Source organism: Lytechinus variegatus, chromosome 13, assembly GCF_018143015.1.
Source record: "Lytechinus variegatus isolate NC3 chromosome 13, Lvar_3.0, whole genome shotgun sequence".
In the NCBI taxonomy this organism is placed as follows: Eukaryota; Metazoa; Echinodermata; class Echinoidea; order Temnopleuroida; family Toxopneustidae; genus Lytechinus; species Lytechinus variegatus.
In genome coordinates this window covers 15,797,174-15,820,186 of record NC_054752.1, presented here as the reverse complement: position 1 = coordinate 15,820,186, position 23,013 = coordinate 15,797,174, and the positions used below count along the sequence as shown (strand labels likewise).

At 36.6% G+C, this 23,013-nt stretch overlaps 1 protein-coding gene across 1 annotated transcript; it reads right to left on the bottom strand.

The window, feature by feature from the left end:
• Positions 1-3,174: 3,174 nt before the first annotated feature.
• LOC121426670 (inositol polyphosphate 1-phosphatase-like) lies at positions 3,175-22,769 on the bottom strand. Its single transcript, XM_041623041.1, has 5 exons — positions 22,613-22,769; positions 22,552-22,580; positions 8,858-9,122; positions 7,697-7,871; positions 3,175-5,460 (listed from the first exon to the last, which is right to left on the bottom strand). The coding sequence occupies exons 1-5, from the start codon at positions 22,767-22,769 to the stop codon at positions 4,950-4,952; spliced, it is 1,137 nt and encodes a 378-aa protein (XP_041478975.1). The 3' UTR covers positions 3,175-4,949.
• Between the last annotated feature and the right edge of the window lie 244 nt (positions 22,770-23,013).

The following is a 23,013-nucleotide window of genomic DNA, read 5'->3' as shown; positions in this document are numbered from 1 at the left end:
TGAACTGGTATAAATATTAACAAGTGGAATGCCTCTGGCCGTCTCACCTGCATCGTGCAGTTCAATACAGCAGCAGTGCTGACTTTGAAAACTACTCGAACTCGCACAAGATATTCAGTGATACATGGTTACTCTTATGTCCACTTTTTATGAACTAGACCAATAAACTTACAGAGATATGATGGTTATTCAACAAAAAACCCCAACATGGCCAAAGTTCATTGACCTTACATGACCTTTGACCTTGATCATGTGACCTGAAATTCGCACAAGATGTTCAGTGGTACTTGATTACTCTTATGTACAAGTTTCATGAATCAGATCCATAAACTTTCAAAGTTATGATGGTAATTCAACAGATACACCCAATTCGGCCAAAGTTCATTGACCTTTGACCTTGGTCATGTGACCTGAAATGCGCACAGGATGTTCAGTGATACTTGATTACTCTAATGTCCAAGTTTAACGAATTAGACCAATAAACTTTCAAAGTTATGATGGTAATTCAACAGATACCCCCGATTCGGCCAAAGTTCATTGACCCTAAATGACCTTTGACCTTAATCATGAGACCTGAAACTTGCACAAAATGTTCAGTGATGCTTGATTACTATTATGTCTAAGTTTCATGAATCAGATCCATAAACTTTCAAAGTTATGATGGGAATTCAACAGATACCCCCAATTCGGCCAAAGTTCATTGACCCTAAATGACCTTTGACCTTGGTCATGTGACACGAAACTCATGCAGGATGTTCAGTGATACTTGATTAACCTTATGTCCAAGTTTCATGAACTAGGTCCATATATTTTCTAAGTTATGGTGACATTTCAAAAACTTAACCTCAGGTTAAGATTTTGATGTTGATTCCTCCAACATGGTCTAAGTTCATTGACCCTAAATGACCTTTGACCTTAGTCATGTGACATGAAACTCTAATAGGATGTTCAGTAATACTTGATTAACCTTATGGCCAAGTTTCATGAACTAGGTCCATATACTTTCCAAGTTATGATGTCATTTCAAAAACTTAACCTCAGGTTAAGATTTGATGTTGACGCCGCCGCCGCCGTCACCACCGGAAAAGCGGCGCCTATAGTCTCACTCTGCTATGCAGGTGAGACAAAAATACCACCAAATAAATCTGTTTCTCTTGTTAGTTGAGTAATATGAGGCATAAAAATCTATTAAAAGCAAATACCCACCTTAAAGTGAAAATGTGAATGTACTAACATTTCAAGCAAAATATAACAATAACAGTGACAATAATATTCAAATCTTATGTTTAAAACATAAGCATTTCGTGCTCATCATACATGTACATACTATCTGTATTGTGCAATATAGACAAACATTGTTTGAAATATTATCTTTCTACTCTCCTACTGACAGATGGATTTTTTTTATCAAGAAAAAGATAATATTGTCTCCCGACATCTCCAAACTGTAATTATACTTTTTATAGGCTACTTAATGTGTTAATTTATAATAAATATTTGTCATAACTAAAATCATTCATGCACATACCTCATACAAATACTGTATCCTTTGTCTTCCCTATCATCATTGAGACCAAATGGCATAACAAGTATATATAAGTTATCTGCAATACACTAACTGACCTAGGCTACAAAGGAAAAATATTTTGCATACAATTTACTTTACTTCTGACTGAAATATGCTGATAAATACTTCAAAAAAAATATTCTACTAAAAATAAATTTTGGATAGAAATACACATTTCACAGCTGTACAATGTATATTTAGAGAACAACTCTCTGCATGTCCTGCATGCATTCATCAACACACATTTTGAACATTCATGTAGTATTTTACATGTAAAAACCTAATTTCAAAGCTGGGAATTAAAATACATTATTCACAACCATGATTAGCATATTCAAAAGTAAACTCAGCTCGGTTTCTCCTGAGATTGAATCCACTATTTTGGTTCATTTTTACTTCTAATAATGATAAAAACAATATTTAAAAAACATGACTATGTTTGCAAACTAAAAAATACATTACTTCATCACACACAGCTATAATGATGAGAAAAACAATGCATTTCTGTCTTCCCTTCTTCTTCTGCCATCTTGGAGATTCAATCACTTTAATAAGTATTCTACTGATTATTTTCCTCAAAGGACAAGTCCACCCCAACAAGAAGTTGATTTGATTTAAAGGAGAAAAATCAAACAAGCATAACATTGAACATTTCATCAAAATAGGATGTCAAATAAGAAAGTTATGACATTTCAAAGTTTCGCTTAATTTTACAAAATAGTTTCTGCACATCCTGGTCGGTATGCAAATGAGGAGACTGATGAGGTCACCCACTCACTATTTCTTTAGTATTTTATTTTATGAAATATGAACATTTGTATTTTCAATATAGTTTCACATCAACAATTTTCTGGGGTGGACTTGACCTTAAGGGCATTTTTTTCTATCATGAGGAGATAAATGCCATGAAAATGGACACAGAATGTTTGATATTTTCCTACTCCCTCATTAAAGGCATCACTAGTTATTACATGTCAATACTGACATCTTTGTGTATTTAAATGATAAACCATGACTCTATTCTTTCTATTACAAATAAATTTCTAACAATTATTCTCAAAGTAACCATGATTTTTTAATATGAATACTATTAAAACTGATTTCAGCAGGATAAAAATCGAAAGGTGATGGTGAATAGCAAACAGCCGTTGTTCTTATATGATAATGACATACAATTTATACTGTAATATATACCCAGGGAATACTATTCCTATTATATTTCTCAAAAAAAAGAAAGAAATATTAAATACACTAAAATCAATTATTACCACTTATACAGTAGTGATGAAGAAAACCATAAATAAATAGAGTCTACGATTTCAATTCTGAAGATGGCCTGAAATATAAATTGAAAACTCAAAACTCAATCACGACTCTTCTTCACTTTGAATTCTAAATATTCTAGTTGCTAGGAATCAACTCCTTGAATTCTAAGCAGCACTTGAGGTATAAATTTCAAAGCAAGGTGTGTTGAAGTGTGAATGAATAGGGTTGTTGCATAAGATTTCCTGGCAAAGCATTCAAATTTTATGAATGAAAGGCGTTGTATAGACCAGGTGACTAGAATAGTACATTAGGAAATCAATTTGTTTGTCTCTTTTTGGCACATTTGACTAGTGTTTGGGCTACTGTCAAATACCAGTGATTATGAGGACATTGTTATTGAAAAGAATAATTTAAAAGGAATACACTGTACTTGTATTATCATCAAATCACAAATGCCTCCATTGCATGTCAGTGAATCTGAAAACCACCTTCATGGTTTATCTCAAATGACCTTTTACTGCTCGTGTGCAGTTTTTATTAAATTGCAACCGAGAACAGGCTTATCGTTCTATTTATTTGAGTTTAACTTTTTATTAATGTAATTTTTTTCCCCTATACTCTATAGGGGTAACCTCAACCCTCAAGACTCTACAAGTGCATCACAATAAAAACAGATATTTAATTTCAATTACAATGGTATCAATGGTATCTTAACCTTCTTCATTATCTTATAAATATATTTTTTACAATGCAATGACAGTTGTTTCTTTTTCATCTTAATTTTTTCAATGTATTGCCTTAGCTGGAGTCCAATAACATGTGGTTTTCTTGAATTGGACTGCATGAATAGATGACTTTCATTTTTACAAGTTTTCTGATCATTCATGACAAAGATAAGATAAATTAAATCATGACATTTCATAATGGGTACAACAGCCAAATCGCACCATGCATGTACTGTATCTAATACTGCAAAAATAATAAGAAACTGAGGTGACAAAATAAATAAAATGAGTTGATTAAAAATTCTACATACACATACATGTACTAGCACTTTGGAATGCATCTAGAGTTAAAATGGAATATCAAAACCAAAATATAATTTGGAAAATTCTATTGAGCACACTAAAATACTAAGATGTATGAAATTCCTAAGGTTATAATCTCTTTGGAATCAATTTGAAAGCAAGGGATCAGCTAAGTATTTGAACAGCCATCAAGGGCATGCATTCGCTTAAGTTTGCTAGTGTACGTATCTGTTTTTTTTTTTTTTTAGAAAGAATATGATGGGAACATTTCTATTTCCCATTCAAATTGGAGACAGATTTTCATGAAAATATATAAATAGGATTTTTAAGGTTAAGAATTACATTTCTCTTCCATAAAGAGGCAAGTTTCAATGAGAAAATGAAGTCACTTGGCAAGCCTGCTTTATTGATACCTATGTTCTATAGCACAAAACTTAGTGATTGATTATAGGAGAAAATGGTATGATTAATTGCACTAACATGTACAATCAAATGTAAAAAATCAGTTCTAAGATCAGTGCAATGCTTTGTGTCACAGGACCCTATTGTGCTCTATAGAAAGACTATGAGTGCAATGCACTTTTGCAAAATTTCAAGTGAGGCAAGACATATATGTCATGAATTACTGACACATCTACTCACTGTCAACTATGGAAAGCCAAAATCAAAGAGGTGTACACATTATTCCTTTATAAACATGAGTATGCTTGCCATTGGTCAAGATAGGTTAACTGCAAATGTGTTTGTCACATTCAGAGAAGGCAGAATCACAGACTCCTAAAATGAGATTAATATTTTTTTAATAGTGATAACCAAAGGATAAGTGTTTGCCATATGAAGTGATCTCTTTCAATTGACATTCATTCCAGATAAGGACATCCCTGGCTTTCCATAATTGCAATCAATTGGATCTATCATCACTCTTTAATAGTAAAGAGCAGCGATGTGTGCAAAATTGTTTGTCCTAATTACAGGATATTTTGAAGAAAAATATTTTGTGACAGTGACACTGGCTTTCCATAGTTGCATGAATGAATGATAGAATCACAACTGTTTGTGAGATGAGGCCCTAATCTCTTCTGAAGGCTTCATATCTGCAAGGCACCATGGATCTTCTCCAGCACATCTGCATTCCTGTAGGCAATTATACCTCCGGAGTTGCTCCACTTCTCACCCAACGAGTCCCTTACCTCCGAATCTGGTTGGTGATACTCCAAACCGGCACTAGCTAGAAAATTCCTGTTCTCAGCATCATTGCTCAACGACTTCCACCTTCGGAAGTTGACGATGCCTCCTCCGAAGGATCTTAAGATGGCTTGAGGTCCGCACGTGTCCCATTTGAAAGTGCTTCCTTTGGTGAGAATATAGGCATCAACGTGTCCCTCGATCACACATAGGATTTTGTACCCTGCCCCACTGGCAAAGTGGACTCTTCCGAGGGAAGATAGAGCGTCCTTTGTTTGGGCATCTTCACTTGGGCTCATGACAAAGGAAAGTCCACTGTGAGTTGTAGGGGTGTTTAAGCTGACCTGGGAGGAGGTGATTGAGTTGCAGTGGATGTCCTCATGGCTTACACCCCAGAACGTTTGGCCTGTCCAACTGAAAGGGGACGGTTACAGCGGAAATCAAATCATAATGCTTGTTATCTCTAACGCTACATACACTTCATAGCTTTTAACCACAGAATCCATCAGTTATAAACATAACAAAAGTAAAGAACCAACATCTACATGTAGATAGACCACTGTGTGGAACTTTTGTCAAATCTTAAATTTTTTAAGGTAATAAAAAGCAGTTTTTTAAAATACAATGTCTCAGTTGCAACACGCTCATACTTCCAGCATAGACGACTAATGGTTATCTCCTGGGGGATTTTCGGTGTCCTACTGTAATGCTAAAAACAACTTTTAAAGAACAGATTAACAAGAAGTGTTCAGTTAGCCTGTAGTCCAACCTTTTCCACATTTGGACTATTGTACGGGGGTTGCCGAATTCACTTCATACCTGGGACAATCCCCCATAATACACGTACCCTCCTTCCTCAGTGCATATCTTGTCAATTTTTTGGGGGTAAGCAGTTTGATGAGAAGGGGGATCAAAAGAGACATAAAAGCATCGGTGGTCATCCGAACAGCCCGGGGCGGGGGGGGGGGGGGTGGCACTTCCATTGACGAGTAGATACCATGCACGACCATCGGGTCTTGAAAAGGACCCTAAACAAGTATTTTCCATATTCTGAAAATGCACCCCTTAACAAGTATTGGCGTGTGAAACCCTACCCTTAACAAGTATTGGAAACAAAACGATACCCTTTACAGGTATTCTCTGAATTGAACCCCTAAACAAGTAATCAAGTACAGCTATATTTTAATTGTTATGTCACGGACATTGGTTTTACATGTACCTCTACCTACATCATTGGGCTTAGTATGGCCCCACCTCCCACGACTAGCGCAAATCGCCACATAGTGTTGACTGTTGGGGCAAAAAGTACATCCTTTATAAAACATTTTAGTCTTTATTTTTGTACCTCGCAAATTTGACCCCAAACACATTTTTTTCAATATTTTAGCGTTTTTGACACCCTAATTATGCCCTATCTTGAAAAAGACATCCTTTTTACGTGTTTTTTTGGTCGCGCTTGGTATCCAATTGTCAATGTAAGTGCCCCCCCCCTGGGCTGAACAGTTGTGTCACACGTACGACAGGTCAAACCCATGTTAAAGAAATCAACTTCAAAGTTTACTATAATTTTCACACTTTGTTCCCAACCTTACAACAGTTTCATATTTTCATTAATTTTAACACAAATCCAAAGATCAGACAAAATATCGCAATAGATTTACATGCTTGTAATTTCTGTCTGAGCAGCTTAGATTTTTCCTGTACAAAAACACCATAGGGGATACAACAATCCTGGCTGCGATTTCAATGTGCACGATCAGTCAAAACGCTTTTTCACGTGCAAAGTCAATGCAGTGCTGATACAACGGTTTGACTGACCGCGCATTTGCATAGTAAGTGCGCACAGCTCATGTTTGCTTTGCTACAGTACACGTTTCCCATGAGATTTGCACATTTTATCAATGTTCAGTTTGTTTGGTATCGCTGTGAAAAACCCCACATATCTCTGGAACTTAAATCAATTGCTCCCCCGAAATTGAAGTATGTTTAGAATACAACTTGTATTTTCTGCAAAAATCTCAAAATCGGACTGATACGACGGTTCGGATGAATGCCAACAGCACGATCGAGTTGAGAAGCAGTGTTGCATGGTACCGTTGAGTATGCTTGATGCAATGAATCAGGCAAAATGGAAGGGGTGGGTACGGGTCAATGTTATGAATGTGACATGAAGATCCTAATTGGACTGCCTCAATATCATGTTATTGAAGTAGATTTTATGACAGATGACAATAAATGCTTTCTGTCCCAAAATCAACAAAAACATTGGGTAAGTTACTAACAGGTTTACAGCTGTTTTTTTTTCCTCATTCCACATGATCTAATCCTAGCTTGTTTATTTGATCACCAACATTAAACACACCCGCAATGGGTGATTTCAAGTTCGGTGTTGGCCTTGGTGTTGGTGTTAGTGTTGAAATTTCGGTTGCTTTCACTAGCTCCAAAACTTATTCAGAGCTTGTAAAACTGATCCAGATCACATTATTGACATCTCAACAACTAGTGAGTGACTTTTCGGGACCATCCTCATTTTATGTTTGGTGTTATAATCGTGTAAAAATTGACCCAACACCAACACCAAAAGGTCAACACTGAACTTGAAATCACCCAATGAATATAAACCCCAACATCCAAAAGAAATCACATTTACCTCTTTGTTTCTGTGTCCTGTCTGGCAAAAGGCTGGTTGACAACCCCCAAAACTGGTGATCCCGTCTCACGGTGAAAGGCACCTATCAAGATTACCGCACACTGAAGGCCACAGTGATACACACCATTCTCTGGCTCCGCATCCTCGATACCCTTTATATACTCTGATGTGCTATCTGGTTACAATGTAAAAGTGGTTTCATACAATTAACTAGCTTTAACCAAACATCCAACATTCAGTACCTGGTTACCTCCTCAAAAAAACCTAACCATCAATCTCCGACATACTTCTAGATATCAGCAATACAAATGTAAGACAAATCGATTTCGCAATAGCCCCATACCATATATCATAGATCTCCTGAATAAAGACATGCCCAATCAATAAACCCATTGCTCATTTGAAAGCAATACCAGCTTACTTGCAATATCAAGTTTTTTCTTGAATGAGGAAATCAACTCTTTTATTTAATATCCATATATTTTTAATGATCTTTTACAACGTACTTATTTTGTTTTTATTATTCTTAATTTACCTTCTCCTTATTATCTTACAAATGTACATGTACATAAATTTTCATTGCCTAAGTATTCTTGCCTAGATAGTAGATACACATATTTCTCATGTCAGTTTTTACAAAGGTTACTGCTCTATAATGTTTGAAATATGTAATGAGCCTTTTATTGTTTTTACTTCGTATACACGACAAATTCAGCCATTTGGCTGCGACTCATGTTTTTAATAAATTGATTGAAATCGATAGATTGATTTGTGTCCATCAAAATCCTGGGGCCCCTAACACAAAGGTTAGGGATTAATCGTACGCTTGATTTTTGTGTTTGCCAATGTAATCGACCGTAGAAAAATGTTCTACGATCATTGCTAAGCTTTGTGTTAAGGGCCAAAGATCAGCTATCAATAGCAACTTTGAATCTTATTCTAAAATGGTTTGTGATTGATGGCAAATTCAATAGGAAACTTGTATTTCAACTACAACAAATTATTAGGCCTACAAAATAAGTTGCAAAGAAAACAAACCCAGACCAGTGAAGACAACAGCAAATTTGAAACTAATTCAAAATTGAGTTTAGGATTGATATTCAGAACACTCAAAATTCATTTTAAGACCTTACAATCATGTATAGAGAACTAAAACTTTACCTATGGGATCAATCCAAATTCCCATCTTTTCAACATCTAGGTCAAAGTTCAAATCTAGTAACGCAGAATCCAGCTTGGTGTCAAGGGTCGCGTGCAAGGCCTCTGCTAGCAGAGCTGCAGCTTTTTGGTTCTCATCAAGGACTTTGGTAAGCAGAAGTTTGGTCTCCTCAGGAGTTGGTTGGATGGAGACCTCGACGCTCTCACCGGCAGTGTTGGTAAACATGTTGCTCTCTTCTCCAAATATGTGGTCTCTCATATCAGGGAACTGAAAAAAAGTATTATGGTGATAAAATCTTCCTTTTTCATATTTTAAAACACAGGTTTTAGCTAATCAAATAATTGATTCACAAACCTGACTCAATATATCATACTTTCACGGGGCTGAATTTGTATACAATTCTCAACGATTTCGATGTTAGATTGCATCCAACCAAACTGACTTACATGCTTAACTCCAAATTTCTTACATTCAGGTTTTGTTTTCTTTGAAATTTTTAATGTTTGAAAGCTGACAACTCATTTTTAGATATTTCATACATTTTCAGTAGTGGAGGGTTCTATTCCAGGGTACTGTTAAAAATAAAAGCATGTTTTTAGGGCACATTACTTGCCCTCCCAAAATAAAAAAAGGGATTAGATGCAAAGTGATGTCACAGGACAAACAAGAAAATTTTCTTATATTTATTCACATTGTCAGGACCACAGTGGTGGATTTATTCTGTGGTCTTAGATCATGATATATACAGATTCCATACATTGATGACCACATACCTACAGTTAATATAGATCAGAAAGAGTCAAATAATGAATGCACTCTATTGTACAGGATAAATTTGTGTTTGTTACTTAATAAAAATAATACATTTTTTTATTGAGAAGCCTACTGTCTGTTTTACGTTTAATACACAGTGAGTCCATACTGTACACTTCGTAACAAACATGAATTATTGCATCAATAATGGACTCCTCACTATAAAAGCTGAATTAAGCATAATCAATTCATGAAATCTGCATTAAACCATCATACATATGTAGTTTCAGACCACAGATCCAACACCATCTACATGCATGTGAATTAGGGACACTGTAATGCTTTTCACACTGCACTTATTTTCCTTAACCCACTTCGTTTTCGCACTACGATTTAGCTAAGTAAGCTAGCAGGGTAAATAATACGGTACTATCTGGCCCTGCAAAAAAGCAGGGTTAGCCGGCTTATTGTGGTGCTAAGAGATGCAGCGTGAAACAAAACTTGGCTAAGGAAATTAGCCAATCATAGAAGTCGAAATCACAAATTAATCACGCTCTGTCTGGTAAAAATCATCAATACTCATGAGCTGTGTGATAGTCCGGGGTTAAGGCATTAACCCCGGCTAAGCAAATAGTATGGGGTTAAGAAAGACAGGGTTTAAATAAGGATAGTATGAGGTTTAGGGACCGTAGTTTTATTATCGATGGCGTTCTCTTAAATCCGCGTGCAGGATCTTGCGTCGGAACGGTGGACGATTTTAGCCCAACCCCCTTGGCAGAGTTGAAAAGGGGGAGGAGCCTAATTCGTCGGAGTGCAGGAGAACGAATCCGTTCCGCTTCTTCCCGCCGCGCCGGCCGCTGCAATGCACTGTACTGCATGTGCTACGCTATGGCAGATCAGCGGGACACGATTCGTCCCTAGATTCTGCAATGACACACGCTCTTTGGAGCTTCTTTAAAATGGGAAGATTGCAGCGCTACAATTGAGCGTTACAATTAGTAACAATTCACTTACTATTTAATTCCGTGTAGTGAAGATCATGATTATGTGAATGGCGAACTATGAGGCGGGTCACGATGTACGAACTTCGATGCTCTCCTATTAAAACGAATGTCGACCCACTCTTTTGTAATGTGCATGTGTGTGTTGAGTGAATCTCATCTGGTCGGCAGTGACTCGGCACTCGTATTTTTAGTTAAATTTAGAATGAATGTACCATGCTCGGTATTAGCCTCAGAATGTGGGAGAATGTGATAAAGACCCGGGTAGACTCAATAAATATTGGGTATGTTACAAATTTGATACGTACATAACTCTTGATTGATTTTAACAGGCCCATATTTCTTACTTTAACAGATCTATTTTGAGCTCTACTATCATGTTGTGTCCTTTTCCTCCCTCCCTTTCTCTCGGTGTTGAGCTTTATAAGTTTGCCCCCCCCCTTCATTTTGTCTTTGTTGAATTTGTATCTGGTCACACGATATGAATAGATAATATTGTTCTTGTTATAATTTAATATACCCGGTCAAAATATTGACCATTTAACTTATGTTTTTAATATGAAGAAGAATAAAAATACCGCAGCATTCAAATCAGGATTCAAATTTCCACCGATAATTCACGAACCGATAATTGCAATAACACTTTTATTCACTTGATTTTCCTGTCAGAAAATAAGTACCGAAATCGATGATAGCTTGCATTGCTATCATTTAGTAAATCTAATATCTCGCTCAATAAGTTAGTGCACTCAAATCTTGTTCAATAAGTTTGGGCATGGACCTATTTTTAATAGATCTATGCAATCCAGATAACTGGAGTTGAAGATGAACTCCGATTGACATCATTTTGAACTTTGAACAAGGGCGCATAGATAAGGCCTAGTATGGTGAGAGGAAAAAGTGCAACACGCATAGAAGACGAAGAGGGGGGGGGGGGGGGGGGTGTCGTTTAAGAGGTAGAAAGAGATGAAGGGGAGCGGTGTATGGGAGATGGATTGAAAGGGTGAAGGTGGAGTATAAAGCGGGCCAATCTCATTAGCAATCCGTTTATTACATTACTTAATTTATAATCATATACATATTTTTTTCACAACCAGAATAATTTCATTTGTAATCATCCGACTGCATTATTTACTAGTACCTCACATTATTTTGCCATTATTACGATTAATACCTCGGTCACATTATTTTGGAATAGCTACACATGTGGTATGAATAAAAATGGCGTAAAGGGCCGCCGTGGAGCAAATGTGACCGAGGTGTAAGGGAGAATAAACCAAATGCCACGATCCCTCAATTTTGCAAATGACGTCCGCTATTTGCAGTTTATAGGCCGTCGTGATTAAAGGGATGCTTCGGGCTGGAGACGTTGATGTATCACTAAAAAGAATAAAATTCAAATAGCAAAATGCTGAAAATTTGATCAAAATCAGATAAAAAAATAAGTTATCATTAAAGATTTGCATTATTCTGATGAAAAAGCTCTAGGCTCGTCTTCATGAATATTCATTAGGTGGGCTGATGATGCCTTATCTCCTCTGTCTTGTTCTTTTGTATTTAATTATATGAAAATTAGGTTTATAAATTCAAAGTTTTCTACCAAGGACTTAAACAATTGGACTGAAAACTGATTGTGCACATTAGGTTTTTCATGCTGCAACCATAGAGCTAGCTCAATGCTGCAACGTATTTCATAATTGAGACACATCATTTACATATTTGTGAAAAATTAACAATTATGATTTCGTGTAATGACGTATATAAGAAAAAGGAAATTACGTGACACCAGCCCACCCAATGTATATTCATGAAGACATGCCTTGAACTGTTCACCAGAATACCGGGGGATGCAAATCTTTGAAGTTCATAACTTAGTTATTTGTTATCCGATTCTAATGAAATTTTCAGCATTTTGCTCTGAATTTTATTCTATTCTTCTAAATCTAAATATTTTCAGCCTACCAGCGATAAACAGCTAAGCCTTGTCCATGATTTTTTTTCTAGCGGATGTTGTCCACTATCCAATGGTAGTGACCTCCGCAAAGCATACTTTTAAAGTAATATACCAGAACTCTACTTGGCTTGAACTCAGGCCCTACGATGGATCATTAACGTTTTGTCTTTATAACCGGGGACATGAGACCAGGGATGTCCCTGGTTCGACGATGGGGACTGACCAGGCACAGATTCCACAAAAACTGGACATTCTAAGGTAAGAAACAACAAGAAACAACATGATGGCTTATCATGAAAATCATCGGATAGGCCTTCGCAAGGGCACTTTTTACTATTTCTACATCTTTTTGCCCAAGATGACAAATTCCATTGCATGCAGGAACGGATCAAAGGAAGGGGAGAGGGGGCCCGGGGCGCCCGCGGGGGCCATTTAAATTATTGATGAGTAGATACCATGCGCGACCAAAAAAGCACGTAAAAAGGATGTCCTTTTCACGATAGGGCACGTTACATACGTAACGTGATAAGGGTGTCAAAAGCAAATATAATGAAAAAAAGGTATCTATTTCGCTAGGAAAATTACGTGTTTAGGGTTGAATTCGCGGGGATGATAAAACAAAATTAAAATGTTTTATAAAGGATGTCCTTTTTGCCCCAACACTTCGTGTTTAGTCCGATTTGCGCGATGTGTAGGTGAGGTCGTAAACCAAATAAGATAAAGCCGACGACCCGATCAGGACCCGTAACAATAAAACATTCCTGTACTTGTTTAGGGGTTCATTTCAGGGAATATTTGCAAGGAGTATCGTTTTGTTACCAATACTTGTTAAGGGTAGGGTTTCACACGACAATACTTGTTAAGGGGTGCATTTTTAGAATATGGAAATTACGTGTTTAGGGTGCTTTTCGAAACCCCATGGTCGCGCATGGTATCCACTCGTGAATGGAAGTGCCCCCCCCCCTGGGGAGGGGAGGGGGCACACCCCGTAATTTTGAAGGAAAAATTATACTCCCATTCGGGTGCAAAACTGCGTTCACTTGGGACGGAGGACGTTGCACCTCCCTTCTCCCTACATGTATGTTGAGCTTGTCATTTTTAAGGGATTTTTTCGGGAGACGAAAAAGAAAAGCGATCTTTATCTAAAGGACAAGTCCATCACAACAAAAGTTGATATGAATAAAAAGAGAAAATTTAAACAAGCATAGCACGGAAAATTTAATCGAAATCGGATGTGAAAAGAAAGTTGTGGTATTTTATAGTTTCACTTAATTTTACAAAACAGTTATCTTGGTCGATATGCAAATGAGAAGACTGATGACGTCATCCACTCACTATTTTTGTACATCATTGTATGAAATATGAATTTTTTTTTCTCATTGTCAACTGAAACAATTCCTCTCTGAAGATGTGGAGTTAGCATTCTTAATACTATATGGTTGGTCCTTATTGTCAAACCGGTTTTAAAATAAATATTGTGTAATTCAAACAATAAAAAACAATGATGAACACTCTAAATTACAGGGATTTAAAATAGGTCCACATGGACTGTAGTTAGGGACCAATCGAATTCTGGATTTAGTTTGAATCCTTAAAGATTCATTTTAAATCTCGAAAGATTTAGATTTAAATCATTTGAGATTTAAATTTAAGTCTTTAGGATTAAAACTAAATCCAGAAATCGATTGGTCCCTAACTACAGTCCATCTGGACTTATTTTAAATCCCTGTAATTTAGAGTGAACATATCATCGACTGCAGTAAATTTCTTTGAGTAAATTTCTTTCCGTTGCGACAATTTGTTTTTGCCACTTTCAGATGATTTGTCAGTGGACCATTTTTTTTCTTTTACTCTGATGGTGAGTCAAGATTTTTTTTGCTCATATAACAAGTTTTTTTTTTTTAAAAAAAACTTCTACCCCCCCCCCCCTCGATATCTACTGGTGCGTCCCTATTATTCTTCTTGCTCACATCAATGGCCAAGTTATCCTCTTCATTATGTCTTTATTAAAGTATGTGAATGAGAATTTACGGCCAATTGCGTTGTTTCAAAGTTTCAGGTCTGAATAAATAAAGTATCCAAAAAGAGCTCACGCTTCGACCTTGCATTTATAATTGAAATTTTTTTCGAAATTATATAAAAAGCATGTTCAACTGAAAAAGATATGATGCGAATTCTTTATGGATTTAATTCAAGCTATTACTATCATTTATTTAGAAAGTTTATGTAAAAAAAAAAAAGCAAGTTCGGAATTTTGAAAAAAAGTGATATTCAAAAAATTATTGCATTATTGAATTGAAGTGATTTAGAAAAAAAATGTTTGTATATATTATTTACATGTTATTGTGAATAAATACCTCGATTAAGATGATAAAAAAAAACTTAAGACCTTTTGAGATGTCTTATTGGGGAAATATAAATATAGTTTAAAAGGATGGTCCTAGTTGAACATATTTTTATCGCAATACATAGAGTAGAATTCACTGAGCAAAATGCTGAAAATTTCATCAAACTCGGATAACAAATAAGTTATATAGGTTTATATTTCAGCAATAGTTTGTGAAAACAGTCCTCGTGAATACTCATTAGGTGGGCTGATGATGTCACATCTTCACTTTCCATTTTCTTATGTTGTTACATAAAATCATATGTTTTTTCATTATGTCATACTTGTGTGAATATGTCTCCCTTATAATTAAATAAATTGCAGCAATAAATATCTAATGCACTGAATCAGTTGTCTATCCAATTTTCTAGTTCTGAGGGAAAAAATGAATAAACCTAATTTCATATAATAAAATACAAAAGAACAAGTGGAGATGGGACATCATCAGCCCACCTAATGAACATTCATGACGACTGTTTTTACAAAATGTGCTAACTTTAAAATTCAATAACTTTGTTAATTGTTATCCGATTTTGATTAAATTTTCGGCATTTTGCTCAGTGAATTTTAATCTATTTATAAAGATATCCATACTTTCAGCCCGGACCATCCCTTTTATAGCAGTACGACCCCATACTTTTGCGACTAGCGACCCTTCGATCTCATGGGGACGGAAGAAGGCCTGCGTTATCATACCCCCCCCCTTATAATTTACCGTCGATCGTGAATCATTTATCATAAACTAATAGATGATGTTCATGATCGCGCGCTCCAAGCTCCTAGATTTTGCCCTTTATATGCCATCTTGCCCCCTAAAACGTACGTGAATTCTACAAATGTCATCCCAGCCCCCAATCGGATACATCATGCTTACTTTATCAATGCCAATCTGATCCTTCGTCGATCGGGCCTTCAGACCAACGATCCTTCGTCGACGGGCCTTATGATCCATCGTAGGGTCTTAGTGAAGACCAATTATGGATGGTGTAATAATGGCAACAATGATAATGGTATGAAATGAGATCTCACAAAAATCGAAAATAAATTAAAATCAATAACAAGCATACAAATAAAGATAGGGCCTAAATAAGGCAGTATCGCAGAAAATTACGTTTCATTTTAAGCATTGAATATATCAGCGATAATATTAGCATTATACTATATAGCGGGGTTGCCCTTAATTTCAATTTTACATCTGTTAAAATTACAACTGAACCATTTGGCATATTTTCCAAGTATATGCAAAATAGGAGTGACGATGTAGATGGACTGTTTGTGCAACATTCCTGATTAATGGAATATCAATTCAAAATCATTTTTATTCACATGCAAAAAGGCAAACATGAATACTGTGCAAACATTTGACATAATTTAAGAGGCAAAATGTGTATAGAGTAAAGGAAGTCTAAGAAAATTATTGATCAAGTAGGAAGCCTCCAAGGCGATTTTTTTATGTCTTTATGAAAATTTGAGATGTTAAGCGCCTTTAAATAAGGAACATGTCATTGAGTAACTCCCCTTCCCAAAAATAATAATAGGTTCAAATAAATAAATAATGCGAGCGCCGAGCACGAGCAGAATGCACAAATAAGTGTCAGTTTGTAGGGGTAATAAAACTTTCATTTAGCGAGTTCAATGAATGTTAAGAAGCGAATAAAGGGCGAATATAACAAAGGTCTTATTTAATGAAATGGCACGTCTTGGTCATTGCAAAACTAGGGATGCAGTGTACGAGGGTAACAAAATAATAGAATACATGATTGAATTTAGGGCGAATTCATGCAGGCCATGCCCAAATCATGCATGGGCACTAAAATCAAACCTCTCCATCTACGTACGTCTAGTCTGTGCACTTAATTCTGTATGCATTGCATATACGCGCATACGATTTCACCTAATTAGTATTCATATTTTCTATTTATAGAGCGCGTATACACAGCTTTGCATGCTTGATGCCATACCAGAGGCATACACACACGATACACGCGGTAGAGAAAACACTATACGTGTAATAAATACTAGTATTGCATGTGGAGCACACTCGCAGGGGTCATGATCAATTTCTCGTTGATACTCGATTTCACGTACCCCCCCCCCTCATTGTGATCACTCGGGTTTACTTTTGTCGCCTGTGAATATTATTTCAAAGTTTTAGATTCATTTGAATTCTATGACAGACTTTAAGACGTATTTCGGACACAGCGGAATGGGTTTCCCCCCGGCTGCTCTGTCATAATTGAGTGACGCTTTGTCACTTTTGTTTCATTTCTTGGATATGATTTAATATTTTATTGAAATGTTTGCTATGCTTATGGTCTGGCTGATTAGTCCGAAATGTTGATTTTTGTTTTGTTTCATTCGACACAAACCTACTATGATTGATTCTCTTTTTCATGACGGAGTGTGGAATTATATATAGATGGATATACACACCCCAGCCGTACTCCAACTAGCTGAAGATGTATTAAAGAGAGGGAGAAAGGGGGGGGGGGTGGGTGGAAATTCTCGCTGGAAGTACTAGAAATGTTTGCTATCAAGGAATATTTTTTTTAACATCACGAGGAAAACTTTGCTTGTAGCTCCGTTCCCCGAGTCTCGATCGTTGGATAACATTCTGGCGATGTAAATAAAAGGTTATGATTTCTACATGTAAGACAAAATAAGCCTCTTATCGTCGCCGGTCAATTCGTATTTTCATCTTAGGTTCAATTCATACCATGGAATTAACTTAAAGACGATTAATTGCAGTACAATAAATATAGACCATTAATATGAATTCATGTCAAATTAATAATTGAGGAAAGGCATACAATAATTCATGAAATGCAGAAAACAATTTTACCAAAATCATTTCATATCACAATCCGGACAATGGGAGAAAAAATCTAATGACCCCACCCCCTCCAAAAAATACTACCAATCAACCAACCAAAACAATACATATTCATTCACGTCCGACGCGGCACAGCTTGTTTGAACCATGGAGGTTGGATGTTTGAACTATGAACACACACCTCGCCTCCATAGTACTCGAATCCAAAACAAAATACGAGCCTCAGTCAAGTGTCACACATATCATGCACGAGAAAAGGAATAAGGGAAGGGGATTGATAACGGTGGTAAGCCTCAACTGATAATTTAATTCTAGATTAAATTAAGAAAGCGCACTTGTACTCGTGCCGCGCCGGCCGCGAGCATTCTTCTCGGTGCACCAGTTTTGCGCGTGCGCTGTGACTAGTCCTATTCCGCTTCGTTCCGCCGATTCACACATCGCTGACGCCCGGATGAGACTGGGTACCGTTCTCCTGCTGTCCGCCGATCGCCATTTAGTCTGGTCTGTTAGCGTCAAAAATGCCCTACTTGTGGACACGGTGGACAAAAGCATGATTTTTTCTCCAGACCTGTATTTATGTATAAGAATTAAGAATGGGGTATGCTCCAAAAAATCTGGCTGCAGGAACAGTGAAAAAATGGGTGAAAATGTCAGAATTTATGAGTTCAGATTTGTCTGATATATAGACTAGCGCTGGTGCAAAACTCAATAGCAGTGCATTATTTTGCATTGGATTAGTTCTTGAATTCAGACCCTTTTTTAATAGATCTTCTGTTTGTCCTTGCATCTCAATGCACCAAATATTTAAAGCAGATGCTAAACAAGCCGAAGGGTGACGGTGGAGGGGGTTGAATGTTGGTGTGTATGTACATATTTTGGTCTTGGGGGAAAGATTTGCAAGACACATTTTTTGCATGTGTTGGAAATTGTGTTGCCATGGTAACAGTGTACCATTGCAAAAATAAGGTAAAAATCTTGCAGTTGGAACTACTTCCTCTGTTTTCATCCAATTCTCATGAGATTTGGCACACACATTGATCTTGAGGTGAAGGTGTCCAAGACTTATATTTGTGTGTCTTTTAGAAATCTTGTTGCCATGGCAACAACATATTATCTGGTGAAAATTGGGGAAAAAAACCTTACAATTCAAACTGTTTCATCAGTTTTCAATCAATTTTCATGAAATTTGGCACACACATTGGTATTGAAGTAAAGATGTACGAGGCACTTTTTGTGTGTGTTTCCAAAATCGTGTTGCCATGGGAACAACATATATTATATGGCAAAATTTAGGTAAAAATCTTGCAATTTGAACTACTTTTTTCATCAGTTTTTTGTTGTTGTTGTTTTGAACCAATTCTCGTGAAATAATTATATGGCTCACACATTGGCCTTGAGGTAAACCTTTGTCAGAGAGTGCATTGCCTTGGTAACCACATTTAGCCAGAAATATGGGGAAAACTCATTGTGGATCAGTCTACTTCTCAGTTTTCAGCCTGTGCTCATAAAAGTTGACACAAATATTCATGTTGGGTAAAGATTCACATTCAGTATTAAAAGGGAATCAAGCCTAATTGGTCATAATGTTGTGTGCATGGAAAAGGAGAAAAATAAGAATGGTCAAAGTTTTAAAGAAATCGGACAAGCAAAATAAAGCTATGGCTGCTATAAAATTAAGATCCCTAAGGCTATTTGTATATGTAGAATTCAAATTTGCAACTGGGTAAGTAAATTATGACAAGGGGTGAGGCCGCAAGGACAACGTTCCCATAAGACTAGTACTTAGTTATCAGGATTTTTGGTTTTTTCCTAAATCCCTATTCCATTGGGGCCGTAATATAAACCCGGTAGTATGTTTTATGTCCTCATGAAAGAAAAATATAATTTGAAGTAAAACTTTTGAAAAAAAAGAAATTTTAGCTAATTAATTATTCCAGTACATGGAAGAGTGGTCCTTGCCTTCTTACATCACTATGACATCACAAATGCGGTCAATTTGAAGTCTTCATGGGTATAGTGATTACCAATGTTTATAACTTTAATATGTTCACAACTTTGTTATGGTTTGTCCGATATTGTTCAAACTTTGACCTATAAACTTGTCTGATTTTTATTTTTTTCCTCTAAAAACAAGTGTTTATTTGGGTTTGATTCCCCTTTATAATGTCATATATATATTACTCACCTTCAATAATATTTATAGGCTTTTTTGGGGGGGGGCGGAGAAGGTCCTTAAAAACTGACAACATAAAAATATAGAAGGTTAAAGGCCATGACCATGAGGAACTTAAACACTCTTAAAAAAAAACCCTTACATTTTTATTGGGGGGGGGGGCTTTAGAAAATTGCCACATAAAGAGTAAAAGGAAATTATAACGACTAGGAACTTAACCCCCCCCCCAAAAAAAAGGGGGGGGGAATCCTTTACACTTCAGCATATTAATTTAAAGCCTCAAACATTCTGCTTTGAAAAAAATAATGTTTCCGGTGTCCAATTAATCAATGTTTAATTTGAAGCATGAAGCAGGGGCTGTCACAGAAATATACTGAAAAAATTAAATGAAAGAAAATATAAGGCTAAAATCTATTGTGCACATAGGTATATTTTTGATATGGTATGTTACTGAGTCGTGGATTGCAAGTGAATTTCTAAAACAAGTAGATTTTTGTATATATTTATATTTCTATAATTAGTTGCATGATTAAAGGTACACTTTAAAATATGTCAGAAAAAATATACTTAGAGAGAGACAGGAAACAGGAGATGGCATGGTGAAGCTCAAAATTAAGAGTGATGTGAAAGTTAAAAAGAAAGAGTAGGAACGGAATATGAATATGAATAAAAGACTGAGTAGGAGAATATAAATAAACAATGGAAAATTGGGTACTGTAAACAATTTTTTTATCAAATCAGAATGCATTAATCTTCAAATGAATGGTCTGAAGTGCAAAGGACTCTTCTTACCTTTGAGGGGGGGGGGGCATTTTCTGCTAAAAAGTATATCAGCCCCCTATTTTTTCGGGGGGGGGGGTTAAGTTCCTAGTCATAATCCTTTAACTGTAATTTTTATGAGGCCATTTTCCAAAGACCCCCCCCCCAAAAAAAAAGAGTAATATCTAGCTTTAAAAATGCATTGACCCCTGAGGAACAAAGGTGTAGACTGGTTTGAGCATGGGGAAGTAGAACTAAAAGTGGTATGGGGAGGGGTGCACATCTTGGGGAGGTGGAACTAAGGTTTGGAAAATCAGCTGTTGAAAGTAGAAGGGGTACACATTTTGTATTGCTTGCCAGTGTTGGAACTCCGCTGCTTCAGCGGAAGGTTTCATATTCACCCAGTGTACCTCCAGCCTATATGTCCTTAAGGGGATGCGTTTTTTAAGAGTGTTTATCATTTTTATGTTTCTAATGGCCACTGCCTTTAACCTTCTTTGATGTCAGATTTAAAGGACTAATCCTGCCCCTTCCCCCCAAACCCTGAAATATTAATGAAGGTGATTAATACCCCCACATTTTAATGCAGAGAAGACATTTAGAATTTAATATGAATCTTTCCCCCAAGATGAATATTTCTTCCATTTTTTATAAGCACTGACTAAAAACAGGGGGAGAAGTTTGATCCACAATAAATTTTCCTACATTTCTGGCTATCATATGTGGCTACCCTGGTAATGCACTCTCTGACAAATGCAAAAAAAAGGTTCTTGCACATCTTTAGCCCAAGGTCAATGTGTGAGCCAAATTTCAAGAGAATTGGTTCAAAAACTGATGAAGTTGTTCAAATTGCAAGTTTTTTTACCTAAATTTTGCCATATGATATTTTGTTACCATGACAACACAGTTTCTGAAGCACACATAAAAAGTGCCTAGTACATGATCTTTACTTCAATACCAATGTGTGTGCCAAATTTCATGAAAATTGATTGAAAACTGATGAAGCAGTTTGAATTGTAAGTTTTTTCTCAATTTTGACCATATAATATGTTGTTACCATGGCAACAAGATTTCTGAAAGACACACAAAAGTGTGTCTTAGACATCTTCACCTCAAGACCAAAGTGTGTGCCAAATTTCATGAGAATCGTTTAAAAACAGAGGAAGTGGTTCTAACTGCAAGATTTTTACCTCATTTTTGCAATAATACACTGTTACCATGGCAACACAATTTCCAACACATGCAAAAAATGTGTCTTGCAAATCTTCCCCCCAAGACCAAAATATGTACATACACACCAACATTCAACCCCCTCCACCGTCACCCTTCGGCTTGTTTAGCATCTGCTTTAAATATTTGGTGCATTGAGATGCAAGGACAAACAGAAGATCTGTTCAAAAAGGGTCTGAATTCAAGAACTAATCCAATGCAAAATAATGCACTGCTACTGAGTTTTGCACCAGCAATAGTCTATATATCAGACGAATCTGAACTCATAAATTCTGACATTTTCACCCATTTTTTCACTGTTCCTGCAGCCAGATTTTTTGGAGCATACCCAATTCTTAATTCTTATACATAAATAAAGGTCTGGAGAAAAAATCACGCTTTTGTCCACCGTGTCCACATAATTTCGCTAACTGACCAGACTACTTCCGCTTCGTTCCGCCGATGAATTCATTTCCACGCCCACAAGTTCATTGCCACGCCCACAAGTCGTCGGACGCCGTTCTTGAAATCGTCCAGCGTTCTCCTGCACGCGAACGGACCTCAATAATAAAACTACGGTCCCTAAGGAAATGCAGCGTGAAAAGCATATGCAATTCCTTTATGATACCTCATTACACCAACCTTTTCTCCCACGTCATGTCTGATCATCTCTTGAATGAGGACATCACCGAGCGTCTTGAAATCCTGGACGAATCTCTTGTTCTTGGCTTCTCCAGTTTTCTCCTCGACCAGCAACTCAAAGAGAGCCTTCTCTGCTCGGATGATGCGGGCCAGGTTCCCTGCCTTCTCTCCCAGCCGGACAAGCATCCGCAATAATTCTGCCATGGTCTACTGCTGTGTATGGAAAGCAAAAGTTACATGTACTCGGTGGGTTTGTTTATAAGTGGTATACAATGCACAGTAGGGGAGATAAGGGTTAGTTGGAACGTGGGGTAAGATGTAACATTGTAATTTTCTTTAACGCCTGTAAATGAATTTATGCAATAATGCCCTCAATTTATTGAGCACTATTAATAATACAACAGTTGTATTATTAATAGTAATAAATTGAGGGCAGTATTGCATGTAT

Coding starts and splice junctions, on each gene's coding strand:
- LOC121426670 (XM_041623041.1), bottom strand. CDS start 22,769: ATGGCAGAATTATTGCGGATGCTTGTCCGGCTGGGAGAGAAGGCAGGG. Junction 7,872..8,857: donor AATTTGGATTGATCCCATAG/GTAAAGTTTTAG, acceptor CATTGTAACCAG/ATAGCACATCAGAGTATATA. Junction 5,461..7,696: donor CAGGACACAGAAACAAAGAG/GTAAATGTGATT, acceptor GTCCCCTTTCAG/TTGGACAGGCCAAACGTTCT.